The sequence below is a fragment of the Macrobrachium nipponense genome, chromosome 20, assembly GCF_015104395.2.
Source record: "Macrobrachium nipponense isolate FS-2020 chromosome 20, ASM1510439v2, whole genome shotgun sequence".
Lineage (NCBI taxonomy): Eukaryota > Metazoa > Arthropoda > Malacostraca > Decapoda > Palaemonidae > Macrobrachium > Macrobrachium nipponense.
Genome location: NC_061089.1, coordinates 66,250,014 through 66,273,050, shown reverse-complemented (window position 1 = coordinate 66,273,050; position 23,037 = coordinate 66,250,014). Strand labels below are relative to the sequence as shown.

At 37.1% G+C, this 23,037-nt stretch overlaps 3 protein-coding genes across 7 annotated transcripts in view; 2 read left to right on the top strand and 1 right to left on the bottom strand.

The window, feature by feature from the left end:
• The first annotated feature begins 1,423 nt into the window (after window positions 1-1,423).
• On the top strand, window positions 1,424-11,225 carry LOC135226963 (sialin-like). The gene is made up of 10 exons (XM_064266657.1): window positions 1,424-2,255; window positions 4,608-4,807; window positions 6,060-6,150; window positions 6,281-6,517; window positions 7,126-7,337; window positions 7,933-8,058; window positions 8,856-9,021; window positions 9,108-9,263; window positions 9,536-9,615; window positions 9,855-11,225. The coding sequence occupies exons 1-10, from the start codon at window positions 2,219-2,221 to the stop codon at window positions 9,999-10,001; spliced, it is 1,452 nt and encodes a 483-aa protein (XP_064122727.1). The 5' UTR covers window positions 1,424-2,218; the 3' UTR covers window positions 10,002-11,225.
• A 152-nt stretch (window positions 11,226-11,377) lies between these two features.
• LOC135226956 (sodium/potassium-transporting ATPase subunit beta-1-like) lies at window positions 11,378-16,445 on the bottom strand. The gene is made up of 7 exons (XM_064266644.1): window positions 16,259-16,445; window positions 14,506-14,649; window positions 13,724-13,840; window positions 12,811-12,971; window positions 12,363-12,461; window positions 12,090-12,237; window positions 11,378-11,821 (listed from the first exon to the last, which is right to left on the bottom strand). Exons 1-7 carry the CDS (start codon window positions 16,443-16,445, stop codon window positions 11,721-11,723), a joined length of 957 nt encoding a protein of 318 aa, XP_064122714.1. The 3' UTR covers window positions 11,378-11,720.
• The window catches only part of LOC135226925 (regulator of microtubule dynamics protein 1-like), a 48,876-nt gene continuing 40,403 nt past the window's right edge, over window positions 14,565-23,037 (top strand). The window contains exon 1 of one of the 5 annotated variants that reach the window (XM_064266614.1): window positions 14,565-14,670. The gene's annotated coding sequence lies outside the window, so the exon portion shown is untranslated. The other 4 variants (XM_064266628.1, XM_064266620.1, XM_064266609.1 and 1 more) reach the window with 4 other exon arrangements.

Genomic DNA, 23,037 nt, shown 5'->3' with positions numbered 1-23,037 from the left:
ATAAGTAAATGAAAACACTAAAATGCTCTTTATAATATTATATGTAAGAAAAAAAAATTCTGAATTCTATATTTAGAGTAGAAAATGGTAATACAATTTCTTTAGACTCAAATTCTCCAAAATATATATATATATATATATATATATATATATATATATATATATATATATATATATATATATATAATATATATATATATATACACATATCAGAAGGCGTTGAAGAAGACAGCATTAAACATATGTCACTTTATTCTCATTGCGACGTTTCGAGACCAATGTCTCATCATCCAGGCTAAAATAAAGATAAAAACTGATATACAATACAGCATTAAATTATTTTTGTTGAAAAAAAAACACATTGAATAAAGTAATACAAGGAAATTCACAACATTGAAATACAAGTTACTCTAAATAATGAAATAAAATAAAACGAAAATGAATATATATATATATATATATATATATCTATATATATATATATATTATATATATATATATATATATAAGGCATTATTAAAATTAGGAATATAAATAATATATTAATATATCTATATATATATAATATATATATATAATTATATTAAAGCATTATTAACAAATTAGGAATTTATTAAAAAAAAGACACCTTGTCTCAACGACGTCGGTTGCTGTATGGGAAACGCATCGAAATTTAAACAACGAATATGGGCCTGGTTTTTAAGCTATTTGTAACAAGGGAACAGATGAAGAGTGGTTGTTCAAGGTTGGAACTAGTTTCTTTATAGCTAGAGATTCTAAAATTAGAAGGTGATGTGCGTATGGACTTGATAACAATATCTTAAAATCCTTATAATTTATACTATTTTTACAAAATTTCCCATGATTTCTAATGTTAGATAGTTCTGGGTTGGACAGTTTATTGGCCTAGGAGATAAAAATACAATTTGAATAAATCTGTTTGGAATAGTCATCCAAATCATTTCCTAATTTACTTTTAATGCTGATTGTTGTTGGAAATGAAACTATAATGATTATTCTCGAAATGCGGGATAAATGGTTAAACGACTGAGAGAGCGCAAAAATGATATCTATTAATATTACCTATCGTCTTTTCATTATATATTTTCCTTACTTGCAGTATACAAATTACCATCCACTACACGTGCATTTATTGGTAGGAAGGCCAATAGCGTTAAAGCGTATCCATACCTATAGTCTTTTCAGTATTGTATTTTTTCCTTACAGTATACAAATTACAATCTACTGCAAGTGCGTTTGTTGATAGATAGGCCCAGGGTAGGCCCACGGTCCAGATAGACCGTGGGTAGGCCTCTGCGTCAAAGCGTATCCAACCAATGATCTTTGGCCTCCAATATGGAGGCGGAGCTGACGCAAGTCTTATCAGGTCGTTTTGGGCAGATATAAAAGCCAGCCAGTGGACCTATTCGGTGCATTTGCCATTTAACCATCTACGAGACTTCGAGGCCTCAGCAACGAACCGTCTGGCTGCAGTTTGTTGTCCGTTTGTGTGTGTGTTTGTTTAGGAAAGGTTTGTTTTGTGTTTTGTCCCTGACGAAACACAATCACTGAGGTTCGCTTTGGAGATTAGTTTTCGTCCTCATTTTTCACGGGTGGTTGTTTTAGGTTTGGGATTTTCCCCCTCCCATAGTATTTTTTCCCATAAAATTACTTTAAAATGATTTATTCTAACCATAATGTCGCCATTTCTTGGAGGTTACCTTACATGTCTAGGAGTAAACACCAGAGGAATGTGTCTAGCACCCCCATTGTGTGTCTGGCACGAGGCTCCGTCCACAAGGGAGTTTGATGCTATGGATTTCCAACGTTGCATCTAAAAGTTCATCTGTTGAGCTTTGATATATCCATCCGGTGGTTCACACAATCTCAGTTTTTAAATAAAAGCTTTCATCCTGATCGTTTTATGGTTAAAATTCACATCATCTCGTCTCATCATGAAGTATTGTGCCGGTTTACACCTATTTCAATAGTTAGGTCTAGCGGGGAAAAAAGGGAGGAGCAGATTCAGTTGAGTTCAGGGATCGTAGTACTATATATTTCCCACTCTGAGGTTTGAATTTCTGAGGTTGTATCTTGTCTATAGACAGTTTGATTATAGTGAAGTTTGCATAATTGTACGTGGGTTGCATTGATAGATTTATTTTCGGTATACTGGTCACACGACTTAATTACAACGGTCATCGACGACAACTGCAAAATGCCGTACGAAGGCCAAGTCCAGATCCCGCGGCCAAGTAAGTACGATTTGAACCTCTTTATTTTTAGTTTAGCTCAATTGTTTTGGCTTATTTGATGTATATTTAATTCCTCGGACGATAAACGTACGCGATATTGATCTATATTGTCTCTTAAGATATCAAATTTCTATACCAAAATGGCAAACTGTAGGAGGATTTCATTACTTAATGCATCGGGATAAGGCTATATTTAGTTGTATACATTTTAGGAGAGAAATTTATAATTTATATATGTTTTCTTTACTCTTGCAATCTAGCGTCGCAACGATAGTGGTTAGTTTTCTTATATGATGAAAGCTCTAAATACGTTTGATAATAATACGATCTGTGGTACTATCACGAGATTTGCCTACTCACAGACTTCGTAGAATGTTGTAGTACAACATTCAGTTAAACTTGTATTTTTAGCCCACCTGTCAGTTTCACGATTAATACAAGAATTCATACAACCTCATTCAACAAGCTTTTAATTATTTTTTTTTAAATCACGTAGCTTTTTTTTAAACAACAGGCAAATCCACAGACAAAATTTAAGTCAACTTTGATGAAATTCTGCTTGCAATACTATTAAAATTGTAAAATATTGTATATTTTCAAATAAAAAAAGTTTGCAGCTTTAGTGCGAATGGTAATGAATCGACGGGTCATGGCTAAAGAATGATATGTGATATGCAGAGGGTGTACATTTTTTTCCGGTTCATGTGATATCAGTGCTGACGTCACAAGAGCGGACATCTGGATGCTTGCTATGGTACTATTACACTGCCCTTTTATAGATTTTCATCCTCTACCTATTCACGCGCTCCTTTCGTTCTCGTCTTAACTATTTTCTCTTCCTTTCACTATTCTCCTCATCATTTTCATATTTCTTATTTTGATTTCTCGCAGCGTCGAAATCTGCACAGGCTGATATAACGAATAACTTTCCTTACGCCCTCAGATTGTCTTGTAGCCCAAAGACCTTGGACTTATGCGTACTTTGTTCGCCAATGGTATAGGACTCCGTTACACTGTTTTACTCTAACAATCCTTGATTGTTACAGCAGTTTTTCAAAATAGAATAAGGTTTTACAGCAGTTTTTCAAAATAGAATAAGAAATGATCGATAATCATACTATGAAGAAATAGACTATAAACGTCTGCAGTTTTTCTACATCTTTTTATGAAAGTCCTTTTCACACGTCGTCGATCTCGAATTTGGTATTAATATACATAATACTGTGACGTTTTGCGACGCTAATTCACCTGAAAAAATCTCTACTAATAAAAAAAACTTTACCATATCTCTAACCACTAGACAGATTGAAAATTTGTTTAGCAAAAATTACATTGATTTTGATTTCTAATTCTTTTTAACCAATAGTAATTGTAAATATTGTATGTATATTTAATTTTGTAATATTTTGTAATACCATACGTGTTGTGTAATGACTGATATTTTTTTAATAAAAGATTAAAAAAAAGTGACCACTAAAACGATAAAATGTAATGTAATACATTTTTCATATGTTTTTTAGTCTACTACCAGAGAAAATCTAAACTACATGCAGAGATTCTCTCTCTCTCTCTCTCTCTCTCTCTCTCTCTCAGAAATCCGCGTAGGCCAGATGTCTATGCATTATCTTATTTTGACCAAAGTATCATCGGTTTTGGCAACACCTGCTCATGTTTACGGAACTGACCTGTGTCATGTGACCGGAGATTCAAGTCAGCGAGCAAGGATAATTAACATTATCCTGTTACATCCATCTGGGGTGCGCTTTTTTTATTTAACCATCTCTCTCTCTCTCTCTCTCTCTCTCTCTCTCTCTCTCTCTCTCTCTCTTACATTCCAGTGTAAATCGGTCTAGACTCTAGATATCTGATATGCTCGAGCGAGCCTCACGAATGTATCTGCTGAACTAGACTACGATAATGATTATCTGCGTATTTCCCTTATCTTTCGGGTGGTCATCCCTAATCCAAAATCGCGGTAGAAAATAGAGTTCTTATCAGACGAGACGAATCAAGGTTAGATTATCTCTTGCTGAGATTTCAAGCTGGTTTACAAGTTAGACCTAACGATAAGGAAACGGTGTAAACAAGACCACGTGTTCACCTGTTGAGGTTTGGTGGGGCGGCGCGTTCATTTCCGATCATTTCTTGGTTGGAAAACGACTTGTTGTGTTCATTTATGCGTTCAATGGTGTATAGCAAGCGATTTCGTGGTCTCATACGCAAGACTTAGACCTAGACATTGTTCAAGAATATGTATCGTACTACTTAGCCTATTTTTTTATAGGCTCATTGCGCCGGCCAATGTCCTAAAAACTCCGCCATTCTGACCGTTTTCTTCTTATCTTTGACCAGAATGGTGGACTCCCCGAATCCGTTACGTCGTGACGGTCCTGGGAATGGTGGGATGCAGCGTCGACTATCTGGTGAGATACGGTCTGAGCGTCGCTATCGTAGCCATGGTGAACAACACGAACGCCAACGCTACCATGACTGCGGAAGAGTCCTGTCCCGCGGCCATTGTGCAAGACCTGAATAATGACACCGACACCTCGGTAAGTCTCTCTCTCTCTCTCTCTCTCGCTCTCTCTCTCTTTCTATCAAGGCCGTGATGTGTAACCTAATTCTCTCTCTCTCTCAAAAAAGGGCCTTGTTTAAGCTCTCTCGCTCTCAAATAATGCCTCAATATTTAAACTATTCTCTCTCTCTAACAAAGCCGTAATGTCTAACCTAATTTTCTCTCTAAAAAAGGCCTTGTTTAAACTATGCTCTCCCTCTCTCTCCCTATAATATCACCTCAATATCTAAATTATTCTCTCTCTCTCTCTCTAATAAGGCGTTGATGTGTAATCTAATTCTCTCTCTAATAAAAAAGGCCTGGTTTGAACCATGCTCTCTCTCTCTCTCTAACGAGGCCGTAATGTGTAAGCTAATTCTCTCTCTAAAAAAGGCCTTGTTTAAGTTCTCTCTCTCTCTCTCTCTCTAAAATAACGCCTCAATTTCATATAAACTACCCCCTCTCCTTCTCTCTCAAAAACGCCTCAATATTATGTAAACTATTCTCTCTCTAAAATAACGCCCCAATATTTAAACTATTTTCTCTTTCTCTAAAAAAAGGCCTTGTTTAAACTATGATCTCTCTCTCTCTAAAGTAACGCCTCAATATTATATAAACTATTCTCTCTCACACTCTAACAAGACCTTAATGTCTAATCTAATTCTCTCTCTAAAAAAAGACATTGCTCTTATTATAAGTATCTAATGATTTTATGTCAAATACTTTTAATGGATATTTAGATATTAATCTATGTGCATATTACTTTAATCAGCAGAGGTTAAATTTTAAACAAACATTTTATGTATATTTTAATCCATTGCATTTTGTAAGAATAACCCTTGTAATATTGTGGAATAAAGGTATTATTGTTTAAGCTCTCTCTCTCTCTCTCTCTCTCTCTCTCTCTCTCTCTCTCTCTCTCTCTCTCTCTCTCTCTCTAAAATAACGCCTCAATATTTAAACTATTCTCCTCTCTCTCTCTAACAAGACCTTAATGTCTAACCTAATTTTCTCTTTAAAAGATCTTGTTTAAGTTATCTCTCTCTCTCTCTCTCTCTCTCTCTCTCTCTCTCTCTCTCTCTCTCTCTCTCTCTCTCTCTCTCTCTCTCAATAGATGTGTTAGTCAAGAACATATCTTTGATATAACAGCTTGATAAAAGTAAAAATAAATTCGGCCATAGCTCAACAAGTTGTCCGAACTTATTTATACGATTCGCGAAGCAAAAAATGATCGAAAATTCTCTCCGCAGACTTCCGAAGAACAGTTCAACTGGAGCGGATACGAACAAAGCGTCATCCTCGGAACGTTTTTCTGGGGCTACTTTATGACCAAAAGCTCAGGTAAAGCAACCCCAATTCCCCCTTGAATGTCGAATTCATTGCTAATGCAAGATCGTTCTATAATACAACGCGATTGGCGAAACCAACGCACATAGGCCTATAACGATTTCCACGAACCTTTCTCCTTCAGGAGGACGCATCAGCGAATTATTCGGAGCGCGGGAAGTCATGGCCGTCAGCCTGTTCAGCTCCGGTATCCTGAGTATGATGTGCCCCTTCATGGCCCATGTCCATCCTCTGGCCCTGGCTGGTGTGAGGTTCTGCATGGGTCTAGTCCAAGGGCCTGCCTTCCCCGCCCTGTACTTCGTCATTGCCAAATGGGCTCCGCCCGACGAGCTGGCTACTATGGTTACAGTCGCTTATTCGGGTAGGTTTCATAACAGGTTTTTGACATTTTCAATAATTAGTTTAAAAAGTCATAAGCGCAGTTCAGTTGATAACAATGGTGCTTCTAAACAATGCACAGTTGTTAGCGTTAAAGTTATTACTAAGTTCAAGTGTTTTCTAATTGGCAATCGCCTAATTTATTTGTTTATTTATTTTGTGGAGTCATAATGTAAGCATCTGATAAATATGAATTCTTGCACATTTCTTTTAATTAATTGCTTTGATAAATGACTGTATTTTATTCAGTAGGACTATAACGTCCCGTGCAAAGAAATATTATATGATGGGAAAATTTTTCAGCATTGTTGTATGACCACTTTATCACAGGAACAAATGGTTTTCTTGTATGTACGTACGTACGTACGAACACTTTTTAAAGGTCAATAACTCTTTAGCTAACTATTATTCTGTTTAATAGAACGAGCTGGACTTCAGTATTTACACAGTAGAAATAGCAGGGACTAGGCCTAAATAGACCATTTCAAAATAAGTCTGGATTAGTTATCGTCGCCTTAGTACCCTTTTGTAAGTTTGTTTGCGGAAGAGTAAATATCTATCTATCTATTTATCAATCGTCTACTTCCTCAGGTATGTCCGTCGGCAGCCTCATAGCCCTAGGAGGATCAGGCTACATAGTCAGCGAGTTGGGTTGGCAGTGGGTGTTCTACGGCGGGGGGATCCTGGCCATTCTGTGGACGCCCCTCTGGCTGTTCTTCGTGACCAACGACCCCCAGCAGCACCCTTACATCTCCAAATACGAGCAGGACCTTCTGCTGATCAACGAGTCCATCCAACCTAAGGTATAAGATAGGAATTTCTCTGGGGCCTAACCAATACCAGCGCTTACCCCGTATATAGATGAAACTGAAGGCGAAGGACTACTATAGTCCTTCCCCAAATTTCTGGAAGTCCATATTTTCTGTCAACCAAAGTCAGTAAACTTAGAATAACATCTAATCGGGTTAAAGTGCATAGACCACATACCCAATTTGTCTTCTTAAAATAACTAAAATAACATTTGCGAGTATTTCATCTTGTATATACCTATATATATGCAATGACATTTATAGAAGTAAAGGTCCAGTTTTGGGAAAAACGACGCCCCCAACCCCCGCCCCTATAAAAAAAAAACTCTGGGTACGCCCCTGTGGTTTTAGTAACTACACCAGTTTACGTGCAAAGTGGGCTGGAGACGATTGTAAACAGTATAGCAAAAGACGGCAAATATCATAGAGAAGAACAAAAGACATAAACACAAACTAAATCATGAATAAAAGGCGGTAAATATTCCGGGGTAATAGTTTTCAGTTTCACCTCCATCTGTATGACACATTTACAATATGGCTTAGTTTGATGCAAATAAACCAAGTGATTCCTTTGCCTTTTTTTTTTCAGCACTCCGTTCCATGGCGGAAACTCATTACGTGCTGGAGATATTACCCGAGTATTTTAGGGGAAGTAGCGACGTCTTGGCTGGCGAACATCACGACAACAGAAGGACCCACTTTCCTGACAGCTAAGGTAGGCCTATATATATATATATATATATATATATATATATATATTATATGTATATATATGTAATATTATATATATATGATATATATATATATATATATATATATATATATATATATATACACTAGATAGTTCTCCATGTTGGTTGGTGAGCTATGTTAGTCTTTTCATGTTTATTTAGTTATGCCATGACAATTTATTTCTTAACTCGGCTTTAAATGAAGGCCTATATTCTCTCAGTGTTTAGCTTTATTTTTTAACTCAGTTTGTAATGTAGGCCTACGTTGTGTCACTGTATTTATAGCTTATTTTTCAATCCAGACTGCAACTGTAGGCCTATATGCATTCTCTCACTGTATTTATAGTTTATTTTTCAATCCAGACTGTAACTGTAGGCCTATATACATTTTCAAAGTGTTTATTACTTTTAAACTCATTTTGCGAATTTAGGCCTACATGCTCATAGAATTCAACATGTAACTGTAGGCCTATATTCTCTCGCTGTTAGTTTTATTTTTATAACCCCGACTATAACTGTTGGTCTATATTCTCTCGGTGTTATAGTTTTATTTTTTAAACACTGTAGGCCTTTATTTTCGGTGTTATAGTTTTATTTTTTAAACACTGTTGGCCTTTATTTTCGGTGTTATAGTTTTATTTTTCTAACCCCGACTAGGCATAACTGTAGGCCTACACATTATCTCTCCGTGTTAATAGTTTATTATTTTGACCCAGACTGTAATTCTATAATCTATTTTTTTTTTTAACCAGACTGTAACTCTATAATCTCTCTCTAACAGTTTGGAATGAACATGAACCAAGTGAGCAGGGTTCTGACAATGATGCAAGTCGGGTCTTGGATCGGAGCCTTCACCTTCGGCAGGATTTCCGACTACCTGAACAAGTACCTGCTCTCTAAGCTCAATACCAGAAGGGCCATCCACTCTCAGGTAAGACCCGAGAAAAGTAGAAAGTATTTTGTCAGCCATTTGTCATATTTATAATATTTTTTTGTCGCGATTTCGTGGAACTGTTTAATTTTATGCTTCCAGGTACAATTCTCATAACGATGGGAACTCTTGGGATCGTACTGAGCGGCTGCAATTCGTTGGCTGTGTCAGCCATGATGGTGATTCTGACGATAGGAAGCTCTTGTTCACTGTCCACCTACACTCTGTCTCCTATGGACATCGCCCCTAACTATGCAGGTTAGAAATAAAGGTTATAGTTTCATATATAACACTAACTTATTGTTATTACAGTTAGAAACGTATGTGACAAAAACGGTAACGCGTGACCATATGTATACATTATAAACATGTTCCAAAGACTTATCCACACTTTAATGATCTTTTTAGGCTAATTATTACAACCTGAAACAAACAATAAATCTTATGTTTGATATTTTAGTGAGACCTCCCTTACTGGGGACTGAGATATTTCTAGGCCTATGGTGACCAATTTTACCCTTTGTTCACAGGTACACTCTCTGGTCTTCTGGGAATTGGAAACATCAGCGGCTTTGTAGCGCCTGTTGTTACAAACGCATTGATTCTGCAGGTAAATGGTCTACGTTTATACGATTGTTACAAAATTCTACTGTGGATTTTCCCCCTCTACTTCGTTTAAATTGGCATATAAGATTTTGAATGGGCAATAAACTTGTGTATTTTGAGCTAATTACTACGGCATGGTAGACGAAAACCATACGAATGCCTTGTCAATTGTAAGTCGAAAACGTGAACTTATAGGCCTATGTTTTATTCGTATTTTTCACGTAGTTGTTCATTTGTTTGCAGAGTGGCAGCTGGACCTCTTCCGTTCTCCTAGCAGGAGGAGTCTACCTCTGCTCTGGAATCTTGTACGTCATGTTAACGACCACTGAAATCCAGGACTGGAACTATTACGAAGAAATCCCGAGCTCAGATGTGGAATCAGGTCGATAAAGTATATACTCGGAAAGACTCATCTCTTGAGTAACTCTAGTAGTATTATACGTGGTCTCTTTCACTACTGAGCTGCAATGCATAGAAACATTGTTTAATAGGATAGAAAGGGCAGAGATGATCATCAGCCTAGTTCATCTGTCTGTGTTCATCCCTTTTTTTCTTCATGGACCTCCAACTTCATCGATTCATTTTTGCACCTGATGTTTTCATAGTTCATTTGCCTATTCGCATTCTGAATTCGTCGAATACAGTTAGCAGAAATACAAATAATTCATCAAATCACCTTCATAAGTATTCATTTAAGTCAAACTTTATTCGATTTTATTTTTTATACTCGAGAAATTGCAGTCTCATTTTTTTCAATTTAATTTTTCAAGAATATTCGAAGTAGTTGCAATTAAAAATACTCTTTAAAATTAATATATTAAAAATATCAGACATAGTTCTTAACGGAAAATATTTTAGCAACCACTGAAAAAATAATAATGATCTAGTTTTTGACAGATTCAGGAAAATATTTCAGTTCATGATTTTATAACAAATGTTGAGTAATTAATTTAACAGAGTCGATATTCTGCTAGATCTGACATACTATACTGTACAATCTCGTAATGAATTTAAGCCTTATATATTTTTGTTACTTTTATAAGCATCATTATTATTTTAATCTAATAATAATTCTTTGTAGCAATTCTAACAGAATCTCATAACAGCACGCTGAACATTCTCCATATTTTATAAGTCTATAGTGAAAGCTTTCCTTCAATTACATTTGATAAAAAAAATTAAAATACTCAAATTTATCTTTCATCACATTGTTATGCAGAAATCAGCTATTATGAAAGTCCTAGTACAGCTGCCAATCTTTCATCTGCTTTCATTATAATTGCTATGGAAAACAATAAAAAAAGATATATGCTCTGACCTGTAACTACTTTCATTGCAGCTATTGCAATGCAATAGCAACAATTATGAAAAGTGGTATATGAGGTATATCAGCTGAAGCCATCTTATCTACTATGTTACTGTAGACTTAGTTCTATATACGAGTTTTGTTACAAACAGTCCTGTGTTGTTTATGATGTTCATTCATTTAAGTCTGTGTTATTATAAGGTACTTTCATCGTATGTCATTGTATGTTTCGCCTTTCATTTGTTTACTATAGTAAGTTTTATTAACTTCTTTTTCGAGAATAAATGGCATATAGGTGAAAATATCAGTCTTTTATTTATGTATTTTTATATAAAACTTCAAAATCGCTCAAAATTCATAGGAGACTTAAGTTCCCGAACAAAATTGAAAACTGTATACCTACCACAGACTATGGTTTTTATACCAGAATGAATTATGCAAAGTTAAAAAGAATCACACCACTTGTTAAATGTTTAATTTATCATATGATTTTAAAAAATTGCAACAAGAATACAAAAAAGCAGTCAAACAGACAAACAATATCTACAGTAGGTCTACAAGCTTATACTATGGAATAGTTCGTCCACAGCCTGTCAACAAAAATGAAACTCGATGTCAGGAAAGTATTGGAACCAATCGGCATGGAATCTTTAGACCAAAGGTGAAGACTTCTACTAGACATAAAATAATTGAGAGACCCAATTTCACGCCTTATCCGGCACATAAATTAATTGTGCCTTTTTTTTCCTGTGACATTTTTACCTGGATTCGTTTAAAACGGGATTATTTTCTTTTCTTTCTGGTTAGGCTGGTATTACCGGTTTCACTTTCAAGGTGAACAGAAGAGCTTCGTCTTTGACGTTTTTAGCGTAAGCTTTGCAGGAGATCCTTACTTCAGTCTCAACTGGAAGCAAATATTAGAGTCTATTAAACACAAGAATTGAATCTATTCGTAACAATGTTCATGCGTATCTGCAGACAGAGAAAGTAGATTGAAGTATGAAAATATATCGAATTCTCCGTATGATATTTGTTGAATGAATGTAAATTTAAAACTACAGAGCTCGCTGATGAGGGTATATACGAGAATTTATTTGAGAGAGAGAGAGAGAGAGAGAGAGAGAGAGAGAGAGAGAGAGAGAGAGAGAGAGAGAGAGAGAGACTATACATACCAGGGACATCTTGGATATGCACAGCTACCAAAGGAGACACGAACGCTGGTTGGTTCACGAAGGGGTAGTAATAAACTGGGAAACCGGGATAGGGGGTGTAGGTAAAGGTCACCCCTTCCTCTTTAGTCTCGCACCAAACCCACACCATCTGAAAAAAAAAGCCGGATAAAGAATGAATAAGCTATTTGATATTTAGGATAGATTTCTCACGTTTATGTTGATTAATATATTAAGCAGTTCAAGAGGATATAATGATACCAATCGATACAGTACCTGAGGTTGTGTTGTGACAGTTTCGTTGATGTAGGCCCCGAGTCCTTCTGGAAGACCGGTACCACTGGGGCTGTAAGGTTTTGGAATCCAGTCGAAAACCTGGAATAAATCAAAATATCCTCGTAAGTTAGAAATACAACACAAATAAAATACAAATAAAATGTCTGAAATGTACGTTAACTGTTATTTCCAATGGCTGTCATACCATAGCAGGGCAAATGAACTTCACATGGTACTACAGTAATAGGAAGGAAACCAATGGAATTCTCTTTAGTTTATTTTACTGCAATTTTTTTGTCAACGTTCGTGAGATTGCTGCCGTGTGAAGCAAATAAATCCATAATTGAGAAAGATTTTTTTCTAATATGAGACCACGAAATGACTAAAAACGAAACGAAAGCAGGAAATCACTATAGATTGTAGTACTATATACGCATCAGTACCCCACCTTATTCAACTTCAAGATGACCACAGGGGAAACAGTGTTGTATCCCCAGGTAGTTTCGTCCCACGTCGACTGCGAATCTCGCAGAGAAGTTACGTCGAAACCACAGGGAATACTCACTCTCGTTTTGCAGTTTGGAATATCGTCACTGGTACTGTCGTAACCTTGAAATAAAACGGGAAATATTCTTAGCACTCTTGGGCTTCGATGGTTTACCAAGAAAAACTAATTCAGCTTGAACTGATTACTAAGATTCTATTTCAGATGTTACCTTGAATCTGTATCTTTAAATGTCGATAAGAATGAAGCTACCAAATGTATTTAGGTATTTCATGAATAAAAAAGAAATAGACAATACAGAACTTGCAGTTGTTGGGAGAGAATATATAAAAACTCAATGGCGTAATACTGACATCTTTAGCAGTTTAAATATGAAAACTATATAAAAAAAAATACAATACGTGCATGACGAGGAATAAATAGGACGGAATAAACATGTAAAAATGCAAAAAAAAAATATCTTTATAAAAATATAGTTGCATCTAAGTTTGCATAATCAAATTCCCTTAAGTCTGCGTAACGTTCATCCTTTACAAAAATATGTTAATATGGTGGCTTCATTCTTCAATACTTAAAAAGAGGATTCAGTTATGAAAATGTAGAGATCCGCAAACTTGAACAAGTCATAGGTCTAAAAGAGAAGAAGAAGAAAACTCTGGATTTGAAAGAAAACTGAAGCTTTGACAGTAAATATGTCATTAGACCGAAAAGAAGACACCTCGAAGAATATTCTGGATTTGAAAGCAAGCTCAATGTTTATGGAATCCACGTACGAGACACGGGCCATAGACTCATATAGGCCTATGAGAAGAAGGAAAACTTGAAGACTGGATTTGAATGACAACTGAAAACTTACCGGCAAGAAGGTTCTTTATGGAGTTCACGTAAGGCACATACGAATCCTCGTCGTTGGGGTCGTATTCCATGAGATGGTACAGGTCAGAAGACCGATAATCTGGTCTCATCCCCAGACCTGATTTGCGCCAAAAGAGAATAATAGTAAAACTGAAATTATGGTGGAAACAAGTGAGAGGTTGTGTATATGTGAATGATACGGGATACTGTTATGTTTGGCGATTCAGTAACGGCGTTCATAAAGTGTATTTAGAATAGCGATTATTATCATTTTTACCGTAGACTTCTATTGCCAAGCAGAAAAATATGGGTAGTACAATTTACGTTACATATAAATATTTAACTTGGTCACTGAATAATGAGTTATTGTTTGGTTAAAAAAAAAAGGCACACACAAACCTATGTATTAGATCTATATTGGTATATATGTGTATATATACTATTACGTATATAGGAACCCTAGAATGACATCGCTGGTTGTGTAACCTTATTCAAGCTAACAACAATCCTCCATGACTAACCAACTACCATATGCATAGGCTTAATTCGATATTTAGGCCTAAGCCACTTATCCAGGCCATATTATACTCAGGCTAGTACCACCTGACCACGAGCACCAGCCTCGCCTCACCAATGAGAGGCCCACGATCGATCCCAGGCGGGAAATACGACTTGAGCCAGTTCCCTGAACTGACGAGGTCTTGTGGTACTGTGAACCTAAGCACAGGCGATGACTTACGTATGTGTATGGACAAGATGTAGTCTCATCTCAGTCTGAATTACCTGGGGCTTTGAGGATGGACTCCCCTCCGTGCGAAGTGTACTTAGGGCGGTCGTCTTCGAGTGTGTGGTACAGGACAGTCATCATGAAGGCGAAGTAGCAGGCCAGGAAGGCGTAGAAGACGACGTAGAAAGCTGTGATCTTTCCTGCGACAGGAGGAGTTTATAGTTAGTGTTTATACGTCCAGGCCTAGTGGTAATTATTCCTCTTCTCCACACACACACACACAACACACACCACACACACACACACAACACACACATATATATATATATATATATATATATATATATATATATATATATATATGCTTATAATGACGTTTACACGTGATTTTGTATATCAAACACCACCGGGAAACAATGAGAGACGGTTTTAGTAAATCATCACCGGTTGCTGATTAGCAATAACGCCGACACCGGTCGTGATTTACAACCGTCTTTAATTATTTTCCCAGGAGCGTTTGTATATATATATATATATATATATATATATATATATATATATATATATATAATTGAAGAAACTGTAGACTAATAAAAAGTACGTCAAACCCTCTTCTATAAATAAGCGTGTGACAGATATTACTGTTGCAACACTCGGACACGATCCAAAAATCTGCTGAATCTATAGACCTAATATTCTCTCTAACATTTATTTCCCCTTATAACTTTATCCGTCTTATTAATTAGATATTAATAAAATATTTAGTGATAATGAATTGCCATTTTCGAATAGCCTGTTATTCAAAATGTCATAATCTACGGAAGCTTGGATATCAAGTGGCCCATGTGGGCTTGTTCCTTATGAATAGGATTCATCTTCGGACTAATGCTGTATTCAAATGGGTAATTACTGTTTAATTGAACCAAGGAGACTCGTGCGTATCTGCTTTGTAATATTGTAAGCCCCCAGTGCGTGGTTATGTAACGCTCTGTACCTGAAACTCTGTATCTGTCAGTGAGTCAGCTACAGGAAATGACGAAGCGAATATAATCACAGAGTAAGAGAATATTTGTCAGAATATTACAGCAGATTTTTCTTTTTTTATAAGTGTTGAAACAAATTCTTCTTGAAAACCAACTGCAAGATTTAAAACCGAGGACGTGAAATTAGGACATACACCTACTCAAGAGGTCACGTTTCTTACAAAATTATTTTATACTGATGTTGCCATTAATGAAACCAAATTTAAGAAACGCTTCTCTCTCTCTCTCTCTCTCTCTTTGTACGTAAATGGTCTGCTTTTATATTATGATGCTTTACTGATGATAGAAATCTCTCTCTCTCTCTCTCTCTCTCTCTCTCTCTCTCTCTCTCTCTCTATTACACACATACACAGATATTTTCTATCATTAGTATAGGCCTATACATCATAATTTCAAAGCTGATAATTTTCTCAGAGATCTCTCTCTCTCTGAGAAAATTATCAGCTTTGAAATTATGATGTATAGGCTTATACTAATATAGAAAATATGTGAGAGAGAGAGAGAGAGAGAGAGAGAGAGAGAGAGAACAGCATCTGCTATTGAATTATGATGTATAGGTACTGATGATAAAAACTCTCTCTCTCTCTCTCTCTCTCTCTCTCTCTCTCTCTCTCTCTCTCTCTCTCTCTCTCTCAATGTACTGAGGCTGCAAGATTTTGTTCTACTTATGCAAAGTAGATCACAATTCTTACATACTTAACGTATCTATTTTCGCACACCAATCGAAAGTTAGTTAATTAACCCGTAAGCCAATCAAAGCACTTACCCCATGACTGGGCGTTACGTCCGAGGAATTCCTTAGTTTTCGGATTCCACAAAAACGTCCTCCACTCCACGCCCCTGTCGTAGAACGCCGGCGGGGCGCCAGAGGGCTGCGAAGGAGGAGGAGGGCGCCTGAGATCGACCTCCTTTCCATCATACACGGCCGTCTTGCTGTTCGGAGTTTTCGACATCGTGACGAACTTCTCCAGCTTGAAGGGAGACCACCTTCGACCGTCGACCGAGAGAAAGAGAGAGAGAGCAGCAACTGACGGGCGGGATGTTTTATCAACATGTGGTCCTTGATTTCCTGTCCCAAAAATTCACATTAGGCATCTGGGCCATATTCGTGCAAGTTTCGGCAATGGTAATTTCTCCGAAATGAGGGCCAATGTCTTTGTGCCCCCAGCAGTTACTGTATTTGTTTATCCATAGGCCTAGTACTATATCTGGTTTTTCCTCGAGATACGTATTCATTGATTTTTGCCATTGCGTAATGGGCTATTTGCTATTGAAATAAGTACATTAATATAAACAGAGATACAACCAACCGTCTGCTTGTTGAAAATGGGCGATAGGTGCAAGTCTAATCTTGCTTAGCATCCGCTAGAGCCAATAAGAGAGACATTTTTAATTATTAAACTCCCTCGTTCGTAAATCTATATACAAACATCTCTATAAACATACGCTGACATATCATATGCATATGTAGCACTTCAGAGTATCAGTTTTTTATTTATTTTTCTATAATTCCGGTTTCTTTATGCCTTACTGCATATGATAAATGAATGTTTGATTTGTGTCTTGCTAAATAAACAGACATATTTCTGAAGCCAAAGACACGTGCGTTCTAGGAGTTAAAACAAAGCCATGCTTTGGTCACAAACTTTTAACGAGTGGGTCTACTCTGCTCTCCTCTCGCTCGATGTTTTTGTAGACTAATATTGTTCGCCATTAAGGTGGAGCTCAAACTAGACATTCTTGATACTCCTTTGTGCGTGTGTGTGTGTGTGTGTGTGAAAGCTTGTATATCCTTGTATATTATTCTTTACATCTTTCACCTAATCTTAAAGATTTCTAGAGATGCTACCGAAGAGCATTGAGGCATTTTCCTACTTCGTTGAGCCCGCCAGAGGATGTTGCAATTTTAAAAAGAAAGAGAGAAAGGTCCCTTATACCAAGAGCTTGCTAGCTGGTTCTTACGCAACGGTCGCTAACTACGGTTAGTCATTTCTACAACATGACAGAATCACTTCCAAAGAAGTATTTCAAAAGCTCATTTTTTACACTTTATTTATTTATTTATTTTGTAGCGGATTGCAAAACGTGTTGGTATAAATCCTTTCACTTCAATCAACGTAATAGATGATGACTTTTATTTGAAATTCACAGAGAAACCAAGGTTGTTTTTTTTTTTGTAAATAATGAAATTAAACAAACGTGGTGAAAGACACAAAGATCAGAGAGAGAGAGAGAAGAGAGAGAGAGAGAGAGAGAGAGAGAGAGAGAGACTCAGTATTTTTATGAAATGCTAGGTGACAACACAGCTCATAATAAAAGGAATGACGCAGGACGTTCAGCTTTCTCTCTCTCTCTCTCTCTCCTGTATTTCTTTTATCATGACCATTTGCGTAATTGCCCAGTAGATCAATTGCAGCTAGACGTAATTAGTACTACTGGCTGCATGTTTAGATAAATGCTTTCAATCCGTAGATCCATATTAAATATATCCCTGGTTAGGGGTGCATTGCTGTCAGTGCACCTTCCGTGGTGCACTGTAGGCATTACTTAAGTTTCTTTGCAATGTCCCTTCGGCCCCTACCTGCAAACTCTTTCATTCCTTTTATCGTACCTCCGTTCATATTACCTTTCTTCCAACCCTCTCCAAACAATTCTTTCATAGCGCAACTGCAAGGCTTTCTTTACACCTTTAAAACACATTTTTACTCTCAATTGCCATTTCAGCACTGAATGACCTCATAGGTCCCAGCACTTGGCCTTTCACCCTAAATTTTATACTGCAATCCATTTTAAATATCCATTGACATGCTGACAAGGGCTTATTATATCATGTTGTCTATTTAAACTGGTGGAATTTTCGTCTGATCTGCTTCTAAAGTTACAGATGAATAAAATTAGCCTAGAGTTGATAGGCTGACATTGCAAAGATTATCAATATGGCGCCGAGATTAATCTTCTGTGCTTCTGAGCAGTGTTGCTGAAGGGGCCTTTCTGAAACTCCCTCATTTATGTCTCCCCTGTGCTTCATCCTTCACGGTTCTCCACTTAACTCCAGCGCAAAATCAACTGGGCAGTGGATTGATGACTAGGGTTAATGAGTTGGTGCTGTGTCTCCTTGGATTCAACTGGATATCAACACTTCACTTCCATATAGGAGAGCTGGTTCGACATAGAGCACAATAACGACCCTTAACGACTGAATAGATGGTGTGAAAGAGGTATTTGGAACAAAAAGTCCTATGTTAGGGAAAGACAGGAATGAATGAAGTATTTTGGGATGAAGTTGCTAGCCACATGCTTTTCCACTTCAGCTGCAATGAGCACCATAGTTTACTGGCTACCACAAACGTAATTTGTGCTTATGGCAACAGAAACCCAATGGGGTTTAACTGAATGTCACAAATCTATTTTGTCCAGGGATTAAAACTGACCAGCTCACTTTGTGAACGGGTATATGGTGGATACTACAGCTTAAAACTTACTTTTAATAAACTTCCATCAACCTAAACTTACTGCCATCGCTTATCAGTATAACGGCTGCTTTACTGTTGCTTTGCAAGTCCGGTGCCTTTCTCTCCGATCCATTATAATAAATTAACATGATTGTTATTCTACGCAGAAAACATCCTGTAGAACAGATCTCTAGAGGCGAGATTACTTCCCGATATCTCTTTGCTTTATCGCTGTTGCTTGAAGATGTCTATCTTTACCGAATGACGCAATAACAAATTGACTTCATAAGCGAAGTAATCAGACATAATAAGTGTATCAATATCTGAGCCTTATAAAAACTTCTAGCAAGAAAGCAAAGCAGACACAGACGACTGAATATCAAGAGTGGTTTAGAAAGTAAATGACTGTGTTTGGTGACCGGGTTCGAAAGTTTTGGTTTTTTTACTCGATAAAGATGCGTTCTATTATGGGGAAGTTACGTTTGGTTGTTTCGTGGTAGGAGGAAATACCTTTGCAAATTTGCTAAAACAAATTTATTAGTGCGACAGAGTTATAAAGTAACTTGTGAATTCATGCTATACGTTCGCTCGTTAAGCTAAATATAATATAGAAGAATTCTTATTGCAAAGCAGCTCAATAGACGATAATGTTTGTTCGTGGTTAAACATCACCGTTGACGGATGAAACGCGCCGGAGTCCTCCTACCAAACACAAGTGAAAATGTTGACATTGATCAGCTGATTTTGTTTCTCGGTCTTGTTCAACGTAACACTTGAAGCTCTTCATTTTACGAGGAAAGACAAATTTAACCATTAATCTCCTCGTGTGTGCCTGGCATTACTCAGATCAATCATAGAGGCGTCAGAAATAAGGTGAGGAAGTGGTTCTTTTTTTGTTTGTTTTGTACCCTTCGAGTTTTGGGCATTTTAGGGTTGGCACGACGAGTGAACTTTGAACTCTCTCTTTCTAAAAGCCATTCGAGGCTAAAGCCTTTATATTTATACAGTAAATGGTATATTTTAAGATGTTTTCTTATTGTATTTTTATGTATAGGCTAGACAGATTAAGGTACAGGAGACAGGTGAATGAACTTTGAACTCTCGCTTTCTAGAAGCAGTTTCGAGGCCTACGCCTTTATTATCATGTCAGATCTTTTTAATTTGTAGTAGCCTATAGCCCATTACAGAAGAAAACTGGGTAGATCTAGGGTACCTATCTAGGGTACCTGACTATGGCAGTTGCAGTTTTTCTATGCAGTTTTACCTAGGTACTGAACAAGAATTTTAAGAAATATTCATTCGGATGACTGTAATTAACCCCCAGGGGCCAGTACTAAACACGGCGAAATACATTGGATGCCCCAATCCCTAGTGGATGCTGTATCCGCGGTTATGTTCCTTGCAGTCCGTGCGGACTGCTTCTGTAGAAATACAGAAAACTGATCAATTCAGACACATGCCCTACAAAAGAAGCCTTTTGTTAAGTAGCATAGGGTAAGAGGCCTACTACTACATATCGTATGGGGGAAACACTGCAGTGGATCCATCATCATCGCGTGGATCAGCCTTATTCACTCTATATTTAATTGGTGAAACAAAAATATAATTACACCTTTAAGCATACCATTAAAAAAATTCAAGTTTCGTCAACATAATGTGATATATGAAAGTGCCATACGAACTAAATTAAGCATGTGAGGTCTTCGTAAAATATGTTTTCAAGGCAGTTTTGAAATCCAATATGGCGGCAACCACGTGAGGTGCCGTTTGTAAGCACAGCGAAACCACCATCTTTCCCAGCCTTCCCAGCACTCAATTGAACAATGTTAGCAAATGTATGTAACGTTTATTGATCTTACTCAAGACTGCAATTGTAATCAGCACAATTAAACAACATTTTGTTGCCTATATTAGTGTAAGTATGAAACTTCTTATTCCTGGGGTCATGGTTTGAACTGTAATTCATTTTTACCTTGTAATCGGTGGTTTTATCCTTACTACCATCACAACTGAAATTCCACAGTGCTCATTTGATTGTAATTGTACACATTTTGGTCTTAATTCACTCCAAATTGCACTTGAACTACGTTGCGGTTCCTGGTTCCTAAGTGCTCACTCCACAAACACAGTTATGGGCAGCACCCGAGTACACGGTTTATGAGGTGCAAAGTTATATTCCCTTAATTGTTTACTGTAATCATTATTTAGTTTAACTTTACTTTGTTACTTCAAAATTTTTATTTAATTAATGTCTATTATCCCTTTTTTGCAACCAAATTAACCCCCCAAAATTACAGATATTTCTGAAGTACATATAAGCAGACGACGGCAAAATGACTCATTGTTGCCAATCTAGTGGAGCTTCACACATACGCCGATGCATTTACAAACTGTTTCCATGAATTCTAGTTGTCATAGTAATGCAATAATGATAAAATTGCTCTAATATGTATATATACTACAAATAGATACACTAATTTCTCTTATTTCCCCAGTTTTGTTTAAGTCTTGTACCCAGTTTGGAGGGTAAACACTTACCAATTGGCAACACTGATAAAACAATTGAAGAGCATGAAGAATGCCGTAGGTACCATTCACAAGCAAAACTGTTGATATTTGAGTCAGGAATCTAGTCACTTTTTCAACAACGAATATTTTCAAATTAATAATCATGAATATGTAAAGATATTTATGCAATTCATGACCTTATACATACTGCCATTTAACTATTTATTTAAATAATTATCTAGTGCACACTTCTTTTTCTTCTTCTACCAAAAATCGTAGTTCCTTTGGAAAAGTAGTGGTTGGAAGTCATTGTTTACAATTTTTGTGAAGAAAGTGCCCCAGCTTCTATGGGTACAAGTGGTGTGTGGATTTAGCACATGGAATGGGAAGTTTATTTACACAAGCGACTCCGCAAACATCGAGATGGCCTCAATCTTCTAAATATTCCGAGTTGTAAGTAAAAATTTCAAAAGTGTCATGGTGGTAGTGTGCACTGCGTAGAGCCATACTTTTCATTACCCTCTGTTTAAACTTAAAATATGACCTTAATTTCCAACTTTTGAGAAAATACTTACTTCGAAAGGAGGTAGAGGTCTCGAGCTCCTTCTCTCACCACCAACAGCTCGTGACTGATGACCATCTCCGGTGTCAGGATGTGTTAAAGTACTTTTTCATACAATCAACTTACCTGTCAGATATATACACAGCTAAGACTCCGTCGTCCCCGACAGAAATTCAAATTTTGCACCACTCGCTACAGGTAGGTCAGGTGATCTACCTGCCTGCCCTGGGTGGCAGGACTAGGAACCATTCCCGTTTTCTATCATATTTTCTCTGTCGCCAGTGGTATCAACATTGTTGTTACTACCTCCTGACCTGGAATATTATTTCAACCTTTTGATCATCATTTCTCGGCTTTTTGGTGACGTACCTGGATCGTGGTTTTTGGCATTTGCTACTGTGGACTGAATTTGGACTTGCTTTTTGATGCTTTTTGATTTTTCTCAGTATGTCTGACTCAAATGTAAGTGTGAGAATGTGTGTGAATGTAGGCTGCAAGGTGAGGATACCGAAGGCTTCGGTTGATCCTCACACTGTATGTCGTAAATGTAGGGGGTTTGAATGTTCTTCTTCTAATACCTGTCATGAATGTGAGGGGTTGAATGCGGAAGAATGGAAGACTCTAACTTCTTATTTGAGGAAGTTAGAGAGGGATAGAGTTAGACGTTCAAAGAGTGTGTGTACAAGGCCTATTGAGCCTTTTATTGATTCTATCTCTAACCTTAATGAATTTGATTCTCCCTCTGTGTCGAATCATTCACAGGCTTTACTTTCAGAATCGGCCTCTGAAATCGCCGATCTGAAGGCTACTATCTCTAAGATGAGGTCCAAAATGGCGGCCTTACAAGGTAAGGATAGTGAGAGTGAAGTGTTAAGTGAAGTGAGTGCTCCCAGTGTTGTGGAGGGGGCGTTTGATCGTCTCTGCGACGCTCCAAGGCCTAGACCGCTTCCAAGCTCCCATGCCCAGAGGAGAAGGAAAGTCGAAAGCCTTAAGGAGGTCGTGGAGAATCCCCAACGGTCAGAC